The 23,318-nt window shown below is 40.8% G+C and overlaps 1 protein-coding gene across 1 annotated transcript; it reads right to left on the reverse strand.

Annotated features, from left to right (window-relative positions):
• Nucleotides 1-7,265: 7,265 nt before the first annotated feature.
• Nucleotides 7,266-20,086, reverse strand: SHH (sonic hedgehog signaling molecule). Its single transcript, XM_088450349.1, has 3 exons — nucleotides 19,425-20,086; nucleotides 12,938-13,199; nucleotides 7,266-9,001 (listed from the first exon to the last, which is right to left on the reverse strand). Exons 1-3 carry the CDS (start codon nucleotides 19,731-19,733, stop codon nucleotides 8,304-8,306), a joined length of 1,269 nt encoding a protein of 422 aa, XP_088306475.1. The 5' UTR covers nucleotides 19,734-20,086; the 3' UTR covers nucleotides 7,266-8,303.
• Between the last annotated feature and the right edge of the window lie 3,232 nt (nucleotides 20,087-23,318).

Raw genomic sequence — 23,318 nt, forward strand, 5'->3', positions numbered from 1 at the left:
CAATAATAATTATATGCTCCACAGAGCAGGCTCCCCCCTCATGTGCACCAGACCTCCCTCTCCCCAATAATAATATGCTCCACAGAGCAAGCTCCCCCCACATGTGCACCAGACCTCCCTCTCCTCAATAATAATATGCTCCACAGAGCAAGCTCCTCCCCACATGTGCACTCCCTCCTCATGCGTAAAGTACAGAAGAGACCATTACATCCTATTGGTTTTGTGAACTTCTGTCAGATGCTTCGGTATAAGCTTGAACACCTTTTCCTGTACCCCAGTTGCTCAAGAACGATGTTGTGCACAGTAACCACTGAGGTGTTCTGTTCAGTTTGTCAGCATTATCACTAACTCAAATACATCTGTCCACCTGAATCAGACCTTCAATACGGCACAAATTTCCATCTGTGGTGGACGTGTTTGTCCATGTTTCCAGCAGCCCCGCCATTTTACAACTGATGTTGGAAGGGGACAGTACGACTGATGTTGGGAGGGGACAGTATGACTGATGTTGGGAGGGGTTAGTATGACTGATGTTGGGAGGGGACAGTATGACTGATGTTGGGAGGGGCTAGTTTGACTGATGTTGGGAGGGGCCAGTATGACTGATGTTGGGAGGGGTCAGTATGACTGATGTTGGGAGGGGATAGTATGACTGATGTTGGGAGGGGACAGTACGACTGATGTTGGGAGGGGCAGTATGACTGATGTTGGGAGGGGACAGTATAACTGATGTTGGGAGGGGTCAGTATGACTGATGTTGGGAGGGGACAGTATGACTGATATGAGGCGCAGTCTAATGGCTGTGAGGGAAAGCAGTGATCTTCCTACTCTGGCCTGGCGGGAAATTATAATAAAAGAGAGAATATTACACATGTGAGAGGTCTTGTTACCTTACTTATTAACCACCCTCTTATATTTAGGCAAAAAAGTGGTTATCATTTTATTTTTATTTTTACATGTACATAACTCTAATATGTTATTGAGCGCTACACAGAAAATGTTTCTCCAGTCACATAAATCTCTACACCAATGAAGCTTACAATCTGATGATCCATACCATGAAAACACACACAAACTAAAATCAATTTAGTTAGAAACCACTTATCCTATCTGTGCTTCTGGCCGATTTCAGGAAACCTAAGGTAGATAATAAAAACTAGATAGCACCCTTGTCAGAATCGAATCTATGGTCCCACGGCTTTATGCCACCTCATGTTGGTTAAATGAACAGCAGGTACAGGTGAAAAAAAATGCTACTGATTGTAAGGAAATATATTAATGGGAACAGTGAATGCCACAATGTTGGGGCAGTACCGCAGATGTTTATGTACTTTAAGTGCAGGAAATATTAAGTTTATGGGACAACATAAACTTAAGACAGACAATATATATTTTCCCTATTCTAACAGATCATATAAATGTTTGCTTTCTTCTCTATGTAATGTTGAGCTGCGTTCACCCACATGAGGAGAAAAGGGGCTAATTGAGGATACACACACATAACACTGAAGCTGACATTGATGGAAATAAAAATGCCCAGAAGCATTAAATGAGGAAATTTCTTGTTTGACAGCTTTTAAAAAGCTGCATTCAGTGTCCATGGCCAGCAGGAAAATAGCTGAAGCAAACACGACCTTCATTTTAGCCTATTTATTTAAAGTCGTGTTTATCTCTCCTGTACATGCAATGTTAGCAATTGAATTGCTGCTCAGATATAGGGCCAACTCAGAGTCATGCACCAGTCGGCATCATTGCATGCCCAGATATTAATGTAAATCTTCACCCGTGCACAGAGTAGGACGCATCTACACTGCCAACATCCATCTGCTTGTGATCTAGCCGTCATCGCGCTCAGCACGCAGTTGCGCCAACCCTATCCTTGGCACAAGAGAGCCATCTCAAATCAACCAGATCTCTTTATACACTTACCTTTGCTCATCATTCAGTCTACACGCCCACAGCACTACCACGGAATACTTATTCTAAGTGCGAATGCCCAGTTGCCGCCTAGTTACACACACTTAGCTGCAAGTGGAGATGCGGCTGACACGCGTGCAACTCCGACTAGCCCGTAGTTGTTCACAGATGCAAATGCTATGTAACGTGCGCTGCAAAGAATCGCATGATTCATTTGCAATACGGACTTTCTGCAACTCTGACTCAGGCCCAAGATACCACATGCTCTGAATACTAGATATATTGTATATGTTGTCCTGTTGAGGGGTGTGGTGTGACTTGTCCTCATTCAGAAGGTCGATAGTCTGAATGCCAACAGTCAGAATGTCGACAAGGTCATTTGATCAACAAGCAATATGTACACATGTATTTAGGTAGACATAGTTAAAATATCATAGGCAAACGCAGGGGGGTTTCTGGTTGCCTAGAAACCCCCCTTTCCAGCCCACACCATGACCACAATAGAGATAATAATATAATAGAATGTTACTAATGCTACATGTTCTTCGCAGTATCACAAGTGAAATAATCAGCACCACCTGTGGATCGTTTAACATGTGCCAGCCTGTAATAAATATACCTGTGCACCAACTAGGAGATCTGGAAAACATGCACTGTTAGGGGTCCACTGCTATAGACCATCAATAGAGTAAATTATTAATACTGTATAATAATACACTATCCAGTTTGTAAGGAGACCAATATCTATATATATGTCCAGGGCAGTGCTAGGTTCTTCTGCTGCTCCCCCGGAATCTCGGACTTGCTCCCATGATCTGGAATGGTGCCCACACAACTTAAATAAAACACTCAGCTCAGACAAGATGGCCCTACTGCCGCATTTAATGGCTTATTGTGATTGCTGGCCTTGTATATGCCAGAATTATGACACACAATACACTTTATATGATGTATATTAAGGCTGGATAAGTGCAAATTATGCCCTTTTCATGGACTGGCCACGCTCTAAAATCAGGCATTTGGAGCCCCCCCCCCTCTAGAAATCCTGCGTTTGCCCCTAAATATCTACATATTTTTTTTGTTATTTTAGCCTGACCTTAATACCCTAACCCTAAACCTATCCATATCCCTAATCTCTACCCTAAACCTATCCGTATCCCTAATTCCTACCCTAAACCAGGGATGGGGAACCTCCTGCTTGGGGGCCGTATAAGGCGCTCGGAATCATTTGGTCTGGCCCTTGGAGCTTTTTTCTGCTAGCCTCATCTGGCTAGCAGGGTGCCTAGAATGGCAACCCGCAGCCAGAATCTATTCAGCAGTGCTACCCGGAGCGCCCTCAGGATGATTGACGGTTACACCGCTGCCCTTACAGCTCCATGGAACATCCTCAGGATGCTCCAGGCATTGCTGTAATCACCGGCAATTGTGGACCCACCACCATGTGATGTCATGCGGAGGGGTGTGGTCTGCACTGGGCTCGCAAATAATGTTATATATATCAAGATGGCCCTCGGTAGAAAAAGGGTTCCCCACCCCTGCCCTAAACCTATTCCTATCGTTAAAACTATATCCCTAAACCTATCCATATCCCTAAACCCTACCCTAACCCTTAACCTATCCCTAACCATAAACCTTACAGTAAACCTAACTCTAACCTAACCATAAACCTAACCCTAAACTTAACACTAAACTTAACCATAAACCTACCCCTAACCTAACAGTAAACTTAACTCTAACCATAAACCTAATGCTAAACCTATCCTTAAACCTAATCCTAACCCTTAACCTAAGCATAATCCTAAACCTAACAGTAAACCATACTTGCCTACACTCCTGGAAGTAGCGGGAGGCTCCCAATTTTTTGGGTAGCCCCCCACAACCCCAGAAGTGTAGGCAGATCTCCCGCATCCTGCCCACTTCCTAGTGAAGCGTTCAGGATGGGAGAAAATTAATGGGGAATTTGTGTGTCTGCGAGTAGGGGGCAAGGCTAAACGGCACGATTGCGTCATTTAGCTCCGCCCCTCCTCACAGACCCACAAATTTCAGAATTTTCCAGGGAAAGAGGCAGGCCTAATTATGTCAATAGTCCGGCCCCACCCCGGAACCGGCCTGCAGGAAGGCTGTTCTTGGAAGGGATTGATAGGAAATTGGTAAGTATGCAGTAAACCTATCCCTAATCCTAACCCTATCCCTAAACCTTACAGTAAACCTATCCCTAAACCTTACCCTAACCCTAAACCTAACAGTAAACCTATCCCTAAACCTAACCCTAAACCTAAGCATAACCCTAAACCCAGCAGGAACTCATTTCCTGTACCTATCGTTAACTAAGATGTAATGTACTGGGGCAAAATGTATTTTCAATAATATAAGTTCTATTTTAAAGGCTCTTTTGGGTGCCTTATTTTCTAAATACTATGTATGTATAATATATTTATAATTGTTTTTCTATAGCTCCATCCATAGTAGATCCTGTTCAGTTCCTGAACCTATTTTTCCAGAAAATAGCCTTGCCTAAACCTAACCATAAACCTAGCCCTAAACCTAAGACTAACCTAACCCTAAACTTAACTCTAACTCTAAAAATCAACAAAAATACATTTCAACATTTTTGGGTCAACATGTTAAATCTCAACATTCTGAACGCATCAAGACTTGTAACCATGTCGAGCTAAGTGCATGTCTACATATTGATTGTCAACCTTATGATCATGTTGAATTTCTGAAGGTCTACATTCAGAATCTGTTGACAATCTGGTGTCAACATTCTGAATGTCTACCTTATGAATGTTGACAAGTCGACAAGTCTGTTACCAGCTCTGTTTTTTTTTTCCTGTCTAAACTTTCCTGGTGGGGGAAATCCTCCCATGAGGAAAGTCGTTAGAAACCTTTTCGTTCTACCTAGTGTTCTACTTAGGACTGTTACCAGCAACATTTCCAGAGGCACCGGTGTAACACATTAGTTTGGTCACTAGGGGGTGCTAGTTAGATTGCAGTTCTCTCCTTGAATAAATGTATACTGTATATTTCCTTCCTGGTATTCTCCATGTGCCCAGTAGTTAAGATTTTCACTAATATGCACTAAACATATAACTATGCTTGTGATAGATCTTTTTATGGGCCAATGAAAATCTCTTTTTAGGAAAACACTGGCTATAATAGGATGTTGCATGGCTATGCCTTTGTTGCGTTCCTTATAAGAACCTTTAAGAGCCAATCATTATGTGTAGTAGAAGTCATTTCCTTCAACTATCCTTACAGTCTTTGGAGAGCATCACTGATGTAACCTTTATGTCTGATAATCTCAAATAGATCTTGTTCTGTGGATCACTAAAGTCTGCTTGTCTGTCCTCTAGAATAACATAGAATGTCTCACAGCCTGAGCTTCTGTTTAACTGTACATAACACATTGTACCGAAATATATAGGTGCCATCTTGATCTTTAATTTAATCAAATTGGCTAATTACTGTATGTGTCAGCTCACTTTACACTATCCCAATTATATTACATTATCTTCCAACAGATATGGTAGAACATTTGGTGAAAAGATGTTCCCGTTGGCCAAGTGTACACGGCCATTATTTAAGCCAAAAATGTATCTGTGTGTATGCAAATGTATTTATACAGTGTCCCTGCCAAGGCAAACCATTGGTATTCATGAAAGCTTGGAGAGAGAGAAAATTGTGAAATAAAGTATCAGCCAATCTGCTCCCAACTGTTACTTTACAAGCGTTTGAAAAATGACAGGAGCTAATTGGTTGGTACTTTATCTTTCATAATTGTATCTCTGTCCAAGATTTCAAGAATACCCCCTTCCCCCTCCACCTCACCCCCTCCTGGACCCCGAAGAGGCCATTACCTGCTATCTGTGGCTCTATTACCTCTTTCTTACTTTATTTATTTGTCTTTTGGGAACTATCTTGTGTCAACGTATGAAAACTTTAACATTGCTCCTAGAGTGTATTCTGTGCAGGGTGAGAGAGAGTTCAGCCCCCTGTGGCATTGCTCAGGACCAGGCTGCAGCCTTACACACGGGCACAGCATTTCACATGTAAATATGATGGATGCCGCCTAGGTATTATTCCTGGGTATGAGCATTCCTATGCGGGTACATGACATTTCACATTTCTGCCATACCTGGAAATGAATCATTAGCAGTAATGCGCGTAGGTGACTTTATTTTACAGAACATTTGCGACACACGCTGGAACTTGTTGCATTTCCTTTGATGTTGTCACCTTGTACTCAGGAGTAACCTGTGTGCTGGTGTCATATAATGATTTGCATTTATTTTCCTAATGATAAGATATTGGTCACATCCTGTTACCAGCTCTGTTTTTTTTTCCTGTCTAAACTTTTACATTTCACTGGCAAGTTCAGTACAATATATATATATATATATATATATATATATATATATATATATATATATATACACTGTATTAAAATAAGTTAATTAAATGCATTTAGAATCGCATTTGTCGAGTACTTCTGATGTGTTCTGTTACTTAAATACAAGTTTGACCTGTACCCATTGGCACTGTACCTGACATTGGAATCCTCACTGGCTTAATTATAAGGACTCTTCAGGAGTGCCGAAACGCTTCTAATTGCCTATTCACAAACGAATTATACCTTCAATTAAGGCAAGCAGGTGTGGTGGTACTACATGTACCAACAGGGACGTATAATTGAACATGGGCTGAGATGTCAGAGGATAAAAAGCAAAGTGGACGTGTTACTGTAGATCTTGTCAAGGTCTTTTTTGGCCTTGGTTGGGAGTCGGGACGTTGCTCTATTAGAGTGCCAGCTTTTGGGCAAAAAGAAAACAAAAATATATGTATGTGTAAATGTTATACACACATCATATTAGCAGCAGAACCGATAGAAGCAAATAGCATTAGATACCTTTAGCGAAGTGTCTACATGATGATAATTACATGTCTATCCAATGTAATGGTATAGATTAAATACGGATTACCGGTGATTCACAGTAATTATATCATTGTATTGTAACGGTACACACTATTTGTACAGGCTAAATTCTAAAGGTTGTTGCCACTTTTTATAGATCACAAAATCAAAAGTAAAATAATTATAAACTCAAGTGTATACTCCTCTTGGTTACAGCGGTTAAGGATACATAGAATATCCAGCATAGACATTTATTAAAAGTTTTTCTTTTAAATCACTTGTTTTTTTAAAATATTCCGTATTCTGCTAATTCATACAGAAAAGATCCGCATTTATCAGGAAACGCAGGACAGGAGGTTGCGCGATCCTTTCTACTCAATATGAGAAGAGAAATTAAATGTAATACAACATATTATCGATATTAAATACCACGCAAGCTGTGCATAGCACACTTTATTTCTATAAAACTATTAAAGCCGTTACAAAGTATTCCAAAAAAATACATTTTAGTAAATTTACAGCGGTTATTCAATTTATTAACGCAAATCATCAACAGTCTTCATCCACTGGAGGTCCTAATTTATGTGCGCCTAGTATTTTCTTAAAAAATATCACTTTCTAATAAACTCTTTGAGGTTAAAATTACAAGATTCCTACTGTATACAGTTTGAAAAATAAAAACAAAATAACCAAAAAAAAATAATAGGAAGTTCGTGTAACAGTCTGTAAGTTACATGAATGTGACCGGATGCAGGTTTATACAAAATGACAAAAAAAAAATAAAATCTAAAAAAACCATAAAAATGACAAACATAGACAAGCGATAAAGTTACGTTGCGAAACTATTTAAATTAAAATAATATATTCTCGTATTGTACACTATTTCAAAAACGAAATGCAATTCAGTTAAGTATTGATCTCTGAACAAAAATCTAATTTACAATTCTGTGTATAAAAATATAATTTACTGACCCCCGCTGAGACAAGTCTTTGATTACAATTATTTAACACTTCAGTGACAGCCAGAACTAGCTAGACCCTTATGGACACCTACAATGGAGGCCTGTCAGGATAGTGAGGAACAGACAAGGGTGATGTATAGCACTAAAAAGTTAGGACTGAATTCACATGTAGAAAAATAGCATCTGCTGTGTTAACGTGGACTCAACCAAGCGAACTCTTGTGAGTCCATTAAGGTTTCGCATGAGAATAAATTATCAAAGAAACTAATTAAGGCTTTTCGAATGTCTCGTTCATATTAAACATCTAATCGAACACAAACAAATAAATATTCAATACGAAATGAAGAAAAGTACAATGTGATGCAAGAACACAAATAATAATACAATAATAATAATAATAATAACAACGACGACAAAAAATGGGGGGGGGGTCGTTCCTTTAGTGTCTACTTTGCAGTGTCCTACATTAAAAATCAATGTCTTTCTCAATGTAATGGGTAGGGGGGATTTCAACTGGACCCCGTTGACATTCCCAGTGGGTGAAGAGATTCGTTATCCAAGATCCAGGTTCCTAACTGATAAAGTATTTGTGAATACCAATTAATTCCTTCATCCTGAAGGTAAGTTGAAGATGGTTTGCTATAGTCTTTAGGGGAAAGGATGGAGGAAAGTTTAAAGGCAAATCTGAGTGGGGCAAATGCCTCATGTGCCCAACTATGTTCTTCAATGACTGCATAACAAGACGCAAGAACACCATTGATGACAACAGTCCCGTGAGAGGTTAGGGGCGCAAATGCTCCAGTGTCTTCCTGAAGGTAAACTCTCTCCACTGTCACTACCTTCAGACCCATTATCCCTTGATCCTCAATGAACACCTGGTCTCCAGGGCGTATGCTACTGGCAAAGACAGACTTGATGGACCTGGTGGCATTGGTGGGACTCTGGGACAAGAAGAGAAGGTGAGCGGCTGTCAGGCGGATGGTCTCCTTGGGGTCAGATGTCTCGATGACATAGAACAACATCTTCAGGTTCTCCTGCTTATCTATGAAGGTGAGGAAGTCGCTGTAGACCAGGTTCCCACCATCATCTGCTGCCAGCACCCGATCTCCTGGACAGAGGTCTTTCACTGACTTAAGGCCTCCACCCTCCAAGGACACTGTGGCATTGGCTGGAAAGCAACCACCGGATTTTGCAGCCACCGAGTTCTCTGTAAAAGCCAAATGAATTAGTTGTTATTATCAGGAACATTATCCCATGAGGCAAATCTTCGGAATTTTATTGGACTCCCCCAATCTTAGTACATATCCTAAATGTATGTCCACACAATTAAACCTTTATGCCTGTACTGGAACATATACAACTACAGGTCACTGCATAGACTTGGGCCTGTGACTGGAGTAAGTTAACAAATATTTAACTCATAAAAATTCAATAAAACTGATTCTAAACTTTATAATGTCTGTAGAAAAAAATCCAGCAATGTGCATGTATCAAATAATGGTATAATAACCATATAGATTACCTGTAGCTTTACTGCTACTGTGTTACTGAAAGTTCCAATATGTCCTGAACCTCTTTCGTTGACAAAAAGACTCGTAATTCCGCAACAGATGATGGGTGACACTTTGCCCAATTGGATAATGTATGGCCCATTAGACCAAACAATATGCCAATGATTGCTGGCATTAAAGCTTTATAAAAGTTTCGATTTATCTAAAAGAATCTTAAACTAATATTCACGACAGATACACCTTAAACTCGTTAAATGAGGGGAAAAATGAGGGGAAAAAAATTACATTTCATTTTTGTGGATAAATCTGATCCTTACAGGAAAAAAATAACATTTAAAGGAAAAAAAATGAAATTATATATATATATATATATATATATATATATATATATATATATAGATATATAATATGGCAAACAATTGGTAGCGCATATACTTTATTGAAACATTATACATTCCTATGCAAGTTCAGTTATGGATAGGGGGTGACTGTCAACTTGGGTTCATCCAATAACCTTGGAAAGTAGCGCCCTCCCTTACCAACCCGAAGTGTTAGAGTTGTTCCTTAAATATACTCTCAAGCCTGTACTTCGTTACCACAACACTAGTGGCTCACTCAGGAAGAACTAGCGGGGTGAAAATTAGTTTTTTATTGATCTACTAACGACTTTATCACGCCTAGTTAACAAATTAAACAGAGGTTGTTTTTTTTTAAGTCTGGGGAAGAAGTTGGTAGCAAACACTTTTGTGTAGTGTCTTTGCTACTGGCTGGTCCCATGGTGCTGGAATCAAGCAGTGAACAGCTTTGTTTGCATATTTTGGGACTGTTGAAAAGATCTCATCCGACACAACCACTCTACAAACATACCAGTGACTTGGCGGAGGTGTGAAGATCTGGGGGCTTTGAGTAGCACTTGTTTGGGTTCTCTAATTAAAATCCAATTGTCATTCTGATTCATGTAACAAAATGGAGTCACTCTTGGAAAAGAGGATGCTTCATTTTCTTCCCAGCTTTGCCCCTATTTGCTCAGGTGCAGGAACTCCATGTGCTAATTCACACACATACACTCCAGAATCCGAGAGGAACTATTTGCACAGCACAGACACTTTCCAAGACACTCAAATTGAATTTTAAATGGAATAGTCTTGTCCTAAATAACCTGGGGGCTTCATTCTGCCTCCCTGCCTCTCTGTCATGGTAATAATAATTCTCATCTCTGGGGCCCATTGTCCAGGATCATACTTTAGTAAACAAGATATCTCGACTATAAAGAAACGTAGAGCTCCTGAACTGTGGATTTTAATCTCCTCATCAAATTCCCCCACATGAAATGGAGCTAGGACAATGGTAACCCTGCTTTAGCTATAGGAGTCCAAGCTTTGCTGATGAATTGAGGACAGTTCAGTCACACGACCTTACATGGCACATTAATTCACCAGGGTAATTCTAAGGAGATCTACAATATCATAACGTATACAAGGAAAGGCAATTCACTCTACTTCTGCAGATAGTATGTATTTGTGTATATATATAGACATATATATATATGTCTATATATATGTATATATGTGTATATATATATATATATATATATATATATATATATATATATGTATATATATATGTGTGTGAGTGTATAATACACACATATATATATATATATATATATATATATATATATACATTTTCCTTACTACCGAATAATGAAATGAATAGTCTCAGCTGAAATATCAGGCCAGAGACAGCTCTTGGTAGCAGATCATTGTGCTGTAACCTGGCTCTAAGCTGTGTCTGGCAGCTGACCATGTACTATACGCTGATAGAGTTTATGGCAGCTGTTGCTGATCTGTGACAGTGTGTGGCGTACTAAGCGCATGGATAGAAATTATAGCTCGCTGTGTGCATAAGGGGTGATAATGTGCAATGAACCCACCATCTTTATGTAGTTCTAATTAATGTAAGTCATCTAGGATTTGGCGAGTCTCAATAGTAATTTAACCTTTACTGACAAGAAATAGCCCACGGACAATTAAAACTGATAGATCATTATTGCAGTAGCCTCGACAATATCCCCAAAATGCACTCTGATGCATCAAGTGCACCAATAATTGTACAAGCATCAGGAGGCACTGGCCGATACTGTACACACTACACTACACATCGGAAATAAAACAGTGCTGATTGAATGGGTAAGAGTATATTTACTGCGGGTATGTAATAAGTCACGTGGTCCTTGGTTCATGCTTATAAGCTTGTTTCAAACTATTTTTAATAATGAGTTCAGGTTCACAATAACATAGAAAAGTTGTAGCTAAGGCATAATGCAGTGTTTAGAGATTTATTCCGACATACTGTATTTATGGCATATGATCAGGGCAATATTCTAAAGTTACCAAATGTTTTCTGTAAGTATGTAGAGTGCGTATATATATATATATATATATATATATATATACGCACTGTACGCACTCTGTATATATACATAAATAAACATTTATTTTAAATACATTTGAGTGCCTCAGTTAGAGAATTGTCCCGGAGGAAGGCGGCAGAGCTGGCTCTGTCAACTAGGTAAATGCATCAGTACAAAGTTAAGGATATCCACAAGACCTGGCCTGTTCAGGGTACCTAAATAAAGGGTTTATGAATCTGAAGGCTAGTAATCCTTTGCTAGGAAGGGAATGTTGGAACTTATAGTGATACAACAGTTGGTCAGCTACAGGTTACCTAGCTCTGGAAAAGTTTACCAGCGGCTTGCAGACTTTAGTAAATGTAAAGCAGAGAGCCTGATGCAATTCTTAGCCAAGGAAGTCTTAAAATTTATTGGTTTCTGTTCATCCCAAAAACCACAGTACTTCTGAGAACTAATTTTGTTGATAGAACTTAACAGAGCCGGTGAAATTTTAATTAACTGCTATATGAGTGCTAAATATACATACTAAGGGACTACTTTAAATTAAAAACATATTTCCTTTATAAGCTATTGGGGACTTGTAAAGGATCTGTTATTTATCATGAAAAGCCCCAACGTTTGATCATTTACTACCGTTATACAGCTAAGCACAACAATATCTGGCAGACATAAAGCGGAGCACAAGGGGAAATAATACTGCTTGTTACTGCTTACTCCACATACAGATAATACTGGTCATAAAATTAACATTAAACTGCAATTTTATTATTTGTTATGAGTCTTTCATTATATAATGGTTATCAAAGTTTAATCATTTCTATGCAGCCATTACTACCATTAACATTTTACTCTGAATCTAAGTGTAATAATTTGTTTCTCATTAATGTCACCAGATTAATGTAATTTACCTACTAAGGAGTTTTAATTTAAAAGGATATTTTCAACATACTTTAAGTACTGGTTGGGAAGTATAAAAGGCTACCTGGGTTCTTTATAGTTAAATGGGTTCCCCTAATGGATCATTTTGAAAGGATTTTACAGTTTAGATCAGGTTTTAAGTTCTTTTAGACCTGGAATAGTTCACTTGTCTCTTAAATAACCTCAAGAACTTATTAAAGTTGGAGGAAACTCTTGGTGGCTACCACAAGACATTAATGATTGGCTGCCTGCACTATCGCTAAATGGACAGAAGTAGATCACTGTAGGTGGAGGATCTTACCTGCTTTAACAGAACAGTGAATGTGAGCTTTGGACTCATAATAGACCCAGTCAAATCCAGCTTCTACCGCCAGTCTGGCTAGCATGCCATATTTACTACGCTCCCTATCAGAGGTCGTGATGTCCACTGCTCGCCCTTCATAGTGTAGTGACTCTTCAGAGTGGTGGCCATCTTCATCCCAGCCTTCTGTCACACGCAATTTCACCCCGGGCCACTGATTCATCACTGAGATAGCCAAGGCATTGAGTTTGTCTTTGCATCTCTAGAGTAGGATAAGACAAAAGGGAGAGAAGATAATTATTTGCAGGATCCAAAACTCCAAACTGTTGCAAGAACCTGCCGGACAGGTTTGTAGTATGGACATTCCTCGGTTTATGATAAGAAATGTGTGCTTACTGTAGATAAAGAGTCAGCTGCAATATTCTTATGTTTTAATACGCTTATTACTCTGTTCTGCAGCCAAAAGCCCACTATCTGCTCTGAACTGAGAGTAACTTTATTAAATAATGGATCACAATGGAACGGGAACTTTGGCCAGTGCAGGCATGGTGCCATGGGGAATACAGCTCTCTTATTAAATTGTTTAACACTTTTCTCAATCGTTTTTGCACCTCAAAGAAAAAAATCACCTTCCATGTCATTTATCATATTACCAAATAAATACCCCAACCAGTGTTCTGATTTAAATATTGCCCCCAATATCCATCTCCTAATTTTATTGATGGTAGTCTAGAATCTATAGGGCACATTTTAAATAATAATAATAATAATAATAATAATAATAATAATAATAATAAATTATTAATTATCTTATTTCTGACCCCATTTTCTGAAAACTAAACTGTGATTATCCAAAGTTAATTACGTTTTTCCTGTCTTTTTAATTCAGTCACTACACTTCTATTTTAAACTTTATTTCTGTTGCACCCCATCATGTGCGGCCTACAGTCCGCTACCAATAGGCCTGGGAATGGCAAAGGCATGAGCGACCTGTTCTGCATAACCTCTTGCGATCTAAAGATGTCAGTCATTCCCCATGCTACCTTACACTAATGCGAGGGACTCTAAATATATACAACTTGTTCTAGAAGACAAATGCTGTCAGTCCTTTAAATGGGAACCCAGGATTTTACACCGGAAAGTCTGTGGATCCTTTTCACCTTAATTCCTTGTTGAAAAGTCTCTCAATACACTCACACACCATTATCTGCTGGGCAAGAGCTCGCCTTGCAGATCACTCAGTAGGGTCCTTAGCGCTGGAGGTATTTGCAACTTGTAAAGTGCCTCAGAGACACTCTCTGCTGCAAACATCTATAGAGAGCAGCTCCTCCAAGATCTCCACAACTGCTACCATTGAAGGGAAGATGCTGGGAATTGTAAACCAGATAGGACAGGGACTGAGACGATAACAATGTTAAAATAACAGGGGAGTTGTACTTCAAGACAGGGAGTAAGCAAACATTATTTATCTTGAATGTCACTTTAAAAAAAAACCGATTCTCCTTCAGTCTGTATGACATCAATACATTTGTTTCCCCTATTCACTTCCATCTTCCATCTATATATGTCAGGCTTTTCTTTTCTTTTAAGAATTTAGGCAAAAAGAAAAGATGGTAGACATGAGTGACGGCAGCAAACACACTCTGAGGGCAGAAGTACACACTGAACTTTGTTTTCGGCATACTTACAAATGTATATGACTGTCAGTAATCCTGGCACTAGCTGTGATAGAGATGGCTAAACTTGAGTTAGATCTCAGATGAGGATAGTGTGAAGCACTGTAAATCCCAGCATATTATGTGAACCTCTGACTAACATGGTTTGCTGAGGCTTCTAGTTCCACAGCAAGTGAATAGCCACAGATTGGCTATGTCTGCGATATCCATTCAACTGAGACACTTGTGGGGCAGATGTACTAAGCTCTTGAAAGTGACAAATTAGAGTGGTAAACTACCAACCAATCAGTTCTTAACTGTCATTTTTCAAACACAGCCTGTATGACAGCTATGAGCTGAGTGGCTGGCAGTTTATCACTTTTCAGTGTATCAATTTTCAGAGCTTAGGACACAATGTTATAACTTTAATGTCTAATTAATTACTAATGGAATAGTACACGGCTGCGGTTATGTGTCTTAAAACACACACACACACACACACACACACACACACACACACACACACACACACACACACACACACACACACACACACACACACACACACACACACACACACACACACACACACACACTGTAGATATATATTATGTGTATGTATGTACATATGTACGTGTATATAATTATATAACAATACAGGTTATTAGCTAAATCCATTAAAGTATATGTCATAGATTAAAATACACCCATGTGTAAGGTTAGAGGCTATCCCTAACATTGGCATATTAAAGAGTCCCTAACATTGACAAATATATAGCATATGACATTTCTGACTGCTTTGAAAGCAAAACAAGTATACTTTATATGTTAATATTGAGTGGGGCATTTTAGAAAAGATATATGTGACACGTACAGTTATATCAACTCTCCAGCTTATACTGTGAAGTAGGTTCGCATTGTTATGCTTAGGAGTATATGTACATGTAAATATACATTAGTGTGTGTATATTACTTTAAGAGCCTCAAAAACTTTTTCCAGTTTTTAGAGATTGTAACTACGGCCTTGTCTATAATGGGCCTTATATAGCTGTAATCTTTTACAGTGTTATCTCTATTTGTTTAGCAAAATTATTTACACGATAAAGTAGATGATACATTCATAGTATGTGATTTATGACAGGTATATAGTCCGTTTTACACAGGAGTCAGCAAGGCCCTGCCTTTTGCTGCCAGCTACAGATGCATTGTCAGAGTCACATCCGTGAAGATTAGGCTTTTCATGAATTCACTGGGTCGTGTGCCACAAATCAACCCCAATTCTGCTCAGCCAACATGAAGCCCAGCAGGGCAGCCAGAGCTCAGCTTTGTGCTCAGGCGAAGTTGTCCAACAAGCCCTCCCTGCCAGACCCTAATCTCTTCACAAATGGAAACACTTAGCAGTTACCTGTCAGGGTAAACAACCTGGTGGGTTTTCAAAATATCAGGCCAATCTCTACATTCCACACTCTATATGTACCTAGGTGTCTGCATAGCACTTGCCTGCTACTTAATGCACAGAAATTCAAAATTCTCTCGTTCGTACAAGTCCAAGAAGACATCTAATATAAATTCCATTTAATTATAGAGACACTGAAGCTAACTGCATATCTTGGATCCTATATTTGCCCTCTCCCCCTCTTTATTGCCACCCCCCAGGCCCCAGCCACACACCTTCCTTTCCCCTGACTCAGTCTGTCACTCAGTGACTGTGAGTGTCTCGCAGTATCTGTCTCTCCCTCTCTAGCTCCCACTTCAGTTAATATTAACTAGTAACTAACACATTAAACAAATATTTTGAAAGTTTAAGATTCTCATTGAGTGGAAATCTTTACACAGTAGATAGACCTGTAAGGCGGGTCCGTGCACTTGCCAATAATTCAGGTGAACAAGAAATTATTAGGAAAAGAAAAATCAACATCACCCAATATCCACTTTGCATTGGTTTATGTAAGTCAGCAGACTGCTGGCATTCCCCTTATTCTACACTGCAACCACTACACCTGGACTCAGGGCAGGCTGCTGGCATGTAGACCACCTGGTGGCAGGGGCTGCTGGCATGCACACCACCAGGTGACAGGGGCTGCCGGCATGCACACCACCAGGTGACAGGGGCTGCCGGCATGCACACCACCAGGTGACAGGGGCTAACGGCATGCACACCACCTGGTCGTAGGGGCTGCCGGCATGTACACCACCTGGTGACAGGGGCTACCGGCATGTATACCACCTGGTGGCAGGGGCTGCCGGCATGTACATCACCTGGTGGTAGGGGTTGCTGGAATGTGCAACACCTGGTGGCAGGGGCTGCTGGCATGTACAACACCTGATGATAGGGGTTGCTGGCTTGTGCACCACCTGGTGGCAGGGGCTGCTGGCATGTACACCACCTGGTGGTAGGGGTTGCTGACATGTGCACCACCTGGTGGCAGGGGCTGCTGGCATGTACAACACTTGATGGTAGGGGTTGCTGGCTTGTGCACCAGCTCGTGGCAGGGGCTGCTGGCATGTACTCCACGAGTCTACAGGGGCTGCTGGCATGTACACCACCAGGTGACAGGGGCTACCCTACTGGCATGTACACCACCAGGTGACAGGGGCTACCCTACTGGCATGTACACCACCTGGTGGCAGCGGTTGCTGGCATGTACACCACCAGGTGATGTGCTGCTGGCATGTACACCACCAGGTGAGAGGAGCTACTGGCATGTATATCATCTGGTGGCAGTGGCTGCTGGCATGTACATCATCAGGTGAGAGGAGCTGCTGGTATGTACACCACCTTGTGGCAGGGGCTGCTGGCATGTACATCACCAGTTGAGAGGAGCTGCTGGCATGTACATCACCTTGTGGCAGGGGCTGCTGGCATGTACATCACGACGTGAAAGGAGCTGCTGGCATGTACCTAGAGACAGGGGCTAGTACATCATCTGGTGGCAGGGACTCTGTCTGAAATTTCGCTGCCCAACCATGGGTGTTCTGTTTGCTGGTGTTAGTTTTAGTTAAGAAAATTTTACAGAGGGTCAGAAGTTCAGATGCTGCAACAAATACAGTGATAGTGATCAAACTGCGCCCAAAGTACAGCTTCTATCCAAGAGGGGTTCGCCTACTCATTGGAAAGGGCATTACCGGAGCAGAGCGTGGCCTGGGCATAGACAGACACGAATATATACTGCAGAGTTACCTTTCTATTTCACCTTAAACAATCTATCTATCTATCTATCTATCTATCTATCTATCTATCTATCTATCTATCTATCTATCTATCTATCTATGATAAATGTATCCATCGCGCCCTCCCTCAACTGTACATGTTTCTCTCTCTCTCTCTCCCTTCCAAGAAATGTGTGTGTGTGTATATATATATATATATATATATATACAAACGTTTTCTCTATTTATGCAGTATGTCTGTCTATCTGTCTGTCTCTCTCGCTCTCTCCTCAAAGATCTATCTATCTATCTATCTATCTATCTATCTATCTATCTATCTATCTATCTATCTATCTATCTATCTATCTATCTATCTATCTACCTATCTAACTATCTATGTACGTACGTACGTAAGTACGTGCAGCTTCTGACTGGCAGGGGGCATTAATAAGTCGTCTTTCCCCTGGGCACCACACATGTCCATCCCCATGCTGTACAGAGGCACACACTGAGAAACACTAGCCGTTGCGATCAATAAAAGGGATGAGTAAGTGGAGCTGAAAATATAAGATGTGTCTGTCTGGTGGGAGAGAGAGGCACTCAGGCTCTAATCATTCCGCTTATGTGATAAATCACTTATCTTACTGCCTGCTCCTGTAACTGCCCATATAAGCAGCAGTGCTACATAGCAGTATAAGTATGATGCTGGGCAGCCCCATGGCATGGAAGGGCACAGGAAGGGTGACCCTGCAGCCCGGCTGTCTGATCTCTGCTCATGGAATTGATCTGGCAGCCAGTTCCTTCAGGGACAGGGCAATGTAACGTGGCCGCTCTGAGGTTCCATGGGGGAATCTGTCACTTAGCTGAAAAAATCCTCGAGAGACAGGAGGGGAATATAGATCCTGAGTGGGAGGTGTAACACCCTGACCTATCTGCACACATCTGGGACATGTATATATCTCACTAGCCTGACCTATATATCTGTCTCCATCCTTTATATCTAGTCCAATATACAAATGCATGATGCTGATGGGGTTAATTGCCCTACTCCTCTTCTCTGGGAACCTATTCATTTACACCCAAGTGTGCATCTCATTTACTAAGAAATGATGTAATGTACCCAAGATGCAAGAAGCCCTTTCTAACGAAGATCCCGGTTATTCTACACAGGATATATATATATATATATATATATATATATGTATGTATGTATATATATATATATATATATATATATATCCTCTGATGGGCAATGCTGGAAATAAATATTTCTACAGCCTCAGAAGCGATTTATAAGGAGGAGGTGGAGGCGGTCGAAGGAGATTTAACTGCCTATTGTGGCAGGATAACTAGGCACTAAACCCTGAGAGCAGCCCCTGTCTGATTAACCAGGGAGGTGAGTGCCTGTCATTCTATGTCAGCAATGATTGACCGCCTCTGATACCTTGTACCAGTCCATGGCTCTGCCAGTGCCGGGCTGGGGTCAGATGTGGTGTAATGCAGGTGTCTGGGCTGGAACAGGTTGGGTGAAATTACACCTGATTTAAATAAAATAGGATGACAAAAGGCAAAAAGTCTCTGTCCACTGGACACGGCAGATATATATATATATATATATATTCAGTATATATATATATATATATATATATATATATAAAATTTAAGCTGGTTTGTGCATGTACCTGGGTCATGAGTCTGTCTGCTGCCGTGTTCTCCTCGTCCTTAAAAATGATGTCTGAGTTATAATTTGGGGTGAGCTCCTTAAACCTCTCCGAGTTCCTAGTGATCTTTCCTTCATATCTCCCGCTAGCTCCCAGGGTTTTCTCAGCGACGTTTGGGATGAATTGCTTATAGGCTAAGGGGGTCAGCTTTTTGGGGGGTCTTCTCTTGCCAATGCCCCTGCCTGGTCCACAGGTGAGGCCAGGAGGAACGACCAGAGCACTGATCAGTCCCAGCAGTAGGATCCGTGTCAGCAGCAGCATCTCGTCCATGTGCAGCCAGTGACTCCCGCAGCTCAGCAGTGATCTCCGCCTAGATGGATTCTCTCCTGCTGCTGCCTTTGATAGTATCCACCGATAGCCTCCCAGGTAGGTGCTGAAATAGCAGCGTGCTATACATCGGAGTTTAGACGTAAGACACGGATCACAGTCAACGGGGAGGGGAGGGGGGGAAGTTAAAAATAAATAAATAAATAAAAAATAATAAAAAAATAAAATAAAAAAAGGGGGAAAAAAGGTTTGATAGTAATGATGAGAACAAGCAGGGCGAGCCTGTGAGAGCAGCCTGCCCTTAGTGCTATATTATAGCTGGAAGAGCCTGGAGCTGATTGGACAGGGAATATATTAACCCTTCCAAAAAGCACTGGGAGCAGATGTAAGTATGGGACTCTCTTATCTTAAAGCTCGGTTGCATGGGCGTGTCATCTCAGGGACCTCTTCTTTCTACAGTGGAGCTGTTTTGTTTTTGTTTGGGCAGATTGACAAAATGTCTCAGCATAGATGCTCCCATAAAGCAATAATACGCCACTATCTTCAGCTTGATCTATATTTCTAAGGAAAGGATGTGCTTATTGGCAGAAACTCCTACCCTCACTATCATCTGTATCTACTACAGTATTTCTGGGGAATTGCACTCCTTATAGCCAAATCGTGTGTACTACCAAGAAATAGCATATATATATATAATATATATATATATATATATATATATTCGATTTCTCTATGTAATCTCTCTCTCTCTTTCTCTCTCTCTCCCCCCCTGCCTCCGCTCCCCCCCCCCGACCCCCCTTTTGGGAGCCATTAAAGTTTAACCTTAAACACCGCTTAAAACATTCGCAAACAGGAGCTCTGCAGCCTAGTCCTGGAAAAATGAATGGGGAATGTGGCACTTTTTAATGTCCCATTATTGGTTATCTCATTCGCTCAGACGTATATCTGTGTGTCCTGACCTGTCCTAGCCACACCAATGTGTTGAGAAGCATGCAATTCCCTCCCCCCCTCACAGATTAGCCAGGTAACATCGGGAAATGTGCGATGAAGCTGGATTGAAGGATATACTGAAACGGAAATAATTACCGCATGTCAAATGAAGTAAAACATCTATTTCTAATCGCTTTCATTGATACCGAGAGTAATATTTTCAGTGGTATACATTTAAATACTACAATATATTACTGATGAAAATAATATTACTATAAGTATTTAAATTACGTTGGCAACCTCAGAGGTTATGTCAGACTGAGTATAAATCATTAAAGTGATACTTTGCACCATAGGTAAGCGGTGGTGGAACTACAGGCATGGCAGACAGAGGAAACCTTGCACGATTGAGCTATGATATATTATTTTATTCATATGTATTGTTACAGCCATGTATAGAACATTACACCGTTCACATTCTTTGTTGAAGGCACCATTGCGTGATCGCTCCTTGCTACAAGTTGCCATTCTTTAATATATGAGAGTTACCAGGTAGCTTTTGTCAGCTATCGGCTGTTTGTTCAAACTTAGATAAAAGAAAAATAGATCCAGTTGGGGGAAAAAAAGTAGTGTCTGTCTGTTTGATGTGGTCTCAAGTGCTGATGTAACAAATGATTGAACTGTGCCAAAGTATAAAACCTACTCGTAGCGTTGTGGGTTAGCTTCAGTTCTTAACTCCCACCTTTGAACACTACTTGTAGTGTTGATCAATACAGCAGACCGCGGAGTACTCAGTAGATTACAGCAAAATAGCAGCAGTAGGGTGGATCTAAGTAATAGTGTATCTCAGATAGGTAACCTGTAGCTCCAGAGCTGTCCTTGCACCACAAATCCCATCATTGTAACAGAAGAGGATTATCTATCTATCTATCTATCTATCTATCTATCTATCTATCTATCTATCTATCTATCTATCTATCTATCTGTCTTTCTATTTTTCATAAATAAATAAATCCATTTTATTTATTACCAGCACACACATATCCCACAGCTCTTTACAGAGAATATTTGGACATTCATATCAGTCCCTGGCTGTCCCAGTGTTCTTTACAATCTATACTCAGGGGTGCAGAGAGCTGCCTTGGTCCTGGGTACTGAGGGGGTGTGACCAAACCTCAGGAGTCATGGCCATGCTACCTCAAAAGAGAAGGCAAAAAAAGACAATGTCCCCCTTAGCAGCTGACTAAGGCCCACACCGGCCCCCAAAGGGTTCATTCTTTCTGTTCACCTTGCATTATATTTTTGTATTGTGGGAGGAAACGGGAGCAACTAAAGAAAACCTGTGCAAACACAGGGAGAAGATACAAACTCAATAGGGCCTTGGTGAGTCTTGAACCTAAGACCTTAGTGCTGTGAAGTTGTAATGCTAACCATCTGATCTATTATATAATGCTAACCATTGTACCGCACACACACTTGGATGCATGCATACACACACACACACACACACACACACACACACACACACACACACACACACACACACACACACACACACACACACACACTGCTTGAACTATTTTACTAAATGAATTGTGCAGGTGGCTTTAGGTGTAGTGGGAAGAAGCAATGTATTCACTTATCCTTTAAGGAAGGGGAGGGAAAGGTACGGAGTTTATATACAGTAAGTAGGCCATACACAAAAGTAACATTTATTTAGACTGTGAACCCTTTATAAGCTAATTAAAGGGCCAAGATGCAGCTTCATTCATGGAAATAGGGTGCAGAATGCAGAGGATATATCAGCACAGCTAAATATTGGGATTGAGTGAGTATGATATAGTGTAGATGTATAGGCAGCATGGCACCTGTGGAGGACCAGTCTGTGGAGTAGGCATGGCTTGGGTACAAGATGAATACACTGGTAGTATGGTGATTTATTACACAGGTTCAGGGTAATTGCTTCCGCATTGCACACATGGAACTAGATGCACATATTCAGTATACATCATTCTACGCATCTCTGTGGCCACACTGCCCTTATCGGTGAGCTCGGGTAAAGAGATGTACTCATTATCATCAGTGCACACTTGGACCAGTCCTGTCCCTGGTGCAATACATCTGAAAACAGGCATAATTTAACGTTCACACAACCCAGCGTATAGCCGCAATTCCATCAACACACCCTTGAAATACCCTTGTTTTACTTTGCCTACATGCAAATACCCACTTAACACCCAGTTACACTCCTTCAGCTTACCATCAGGTAAGTGGAGATATGCCTGAGAGCCTGATTCAGCATGGATCGCTATTCTGCTTATACGCACGCAACTGCTTTCTAATATCAGCGCTATTTAAGTTTTTGCATTCACATTGCGTACGCAGCCTGACATAAAGATGCCCACTTCCCCTTACTCACATCCGTATAATAGGGCAACATAGTGAAACAATCGGTAACATCGAGTAACATCGGATCCAGATGCACAGGTAAGGCAGGTCAGACCTCACTCAGGAATTGCTACCTTCTGCACACGCTATGAGACCTCAGGAGGAGTCTAGTGTCACAGTGGATAATTTATGCAAGCCATACAACGGCGTTGAAATGCACTGGCATGCCTGCATTCGCCCGATCACCCCCCCCCCTGTCAACACCCACAA

Source organism: Taudactylus pleione, unplaced genomic scaffold (genome assembly GCF_031769625.1).
Source record: "Taudactylus pleione unplaced genomic scaffold, aTauple2 ptg000517l, whole genome shotgun sequence".
NCBI lineage: Eukaryota > Metazoa > Chordata > Amphibia > Anura > Myobatrachidae > Taudactylus > Taudactylus pleione.

Excerpts from the sequence above, each read along its gene's own strand:
- SHH (XM_088450349.1), bottom strand. The coding sequence starts at position 19,733 with ATGGACGAGATGCTGCTGCTGACACGGATCCTACTGCTGGGACTGATC. Across the intron at positions 13,200-19,424 it reads CAGACAGACTCATGACCCAG|AGATGCAAAGACAAACTCAA; the intron begins GTACATGCACAA and ends ATCCTACTCTAG. Across the intron at positions 9,002-12,937 it reads TCACTGTTCTGTTAAAGCAG|AGAACTCGGTGGCTGCAAAA; the intron begins GTAAGATCCTCC and ends TGGCTTTTACAG.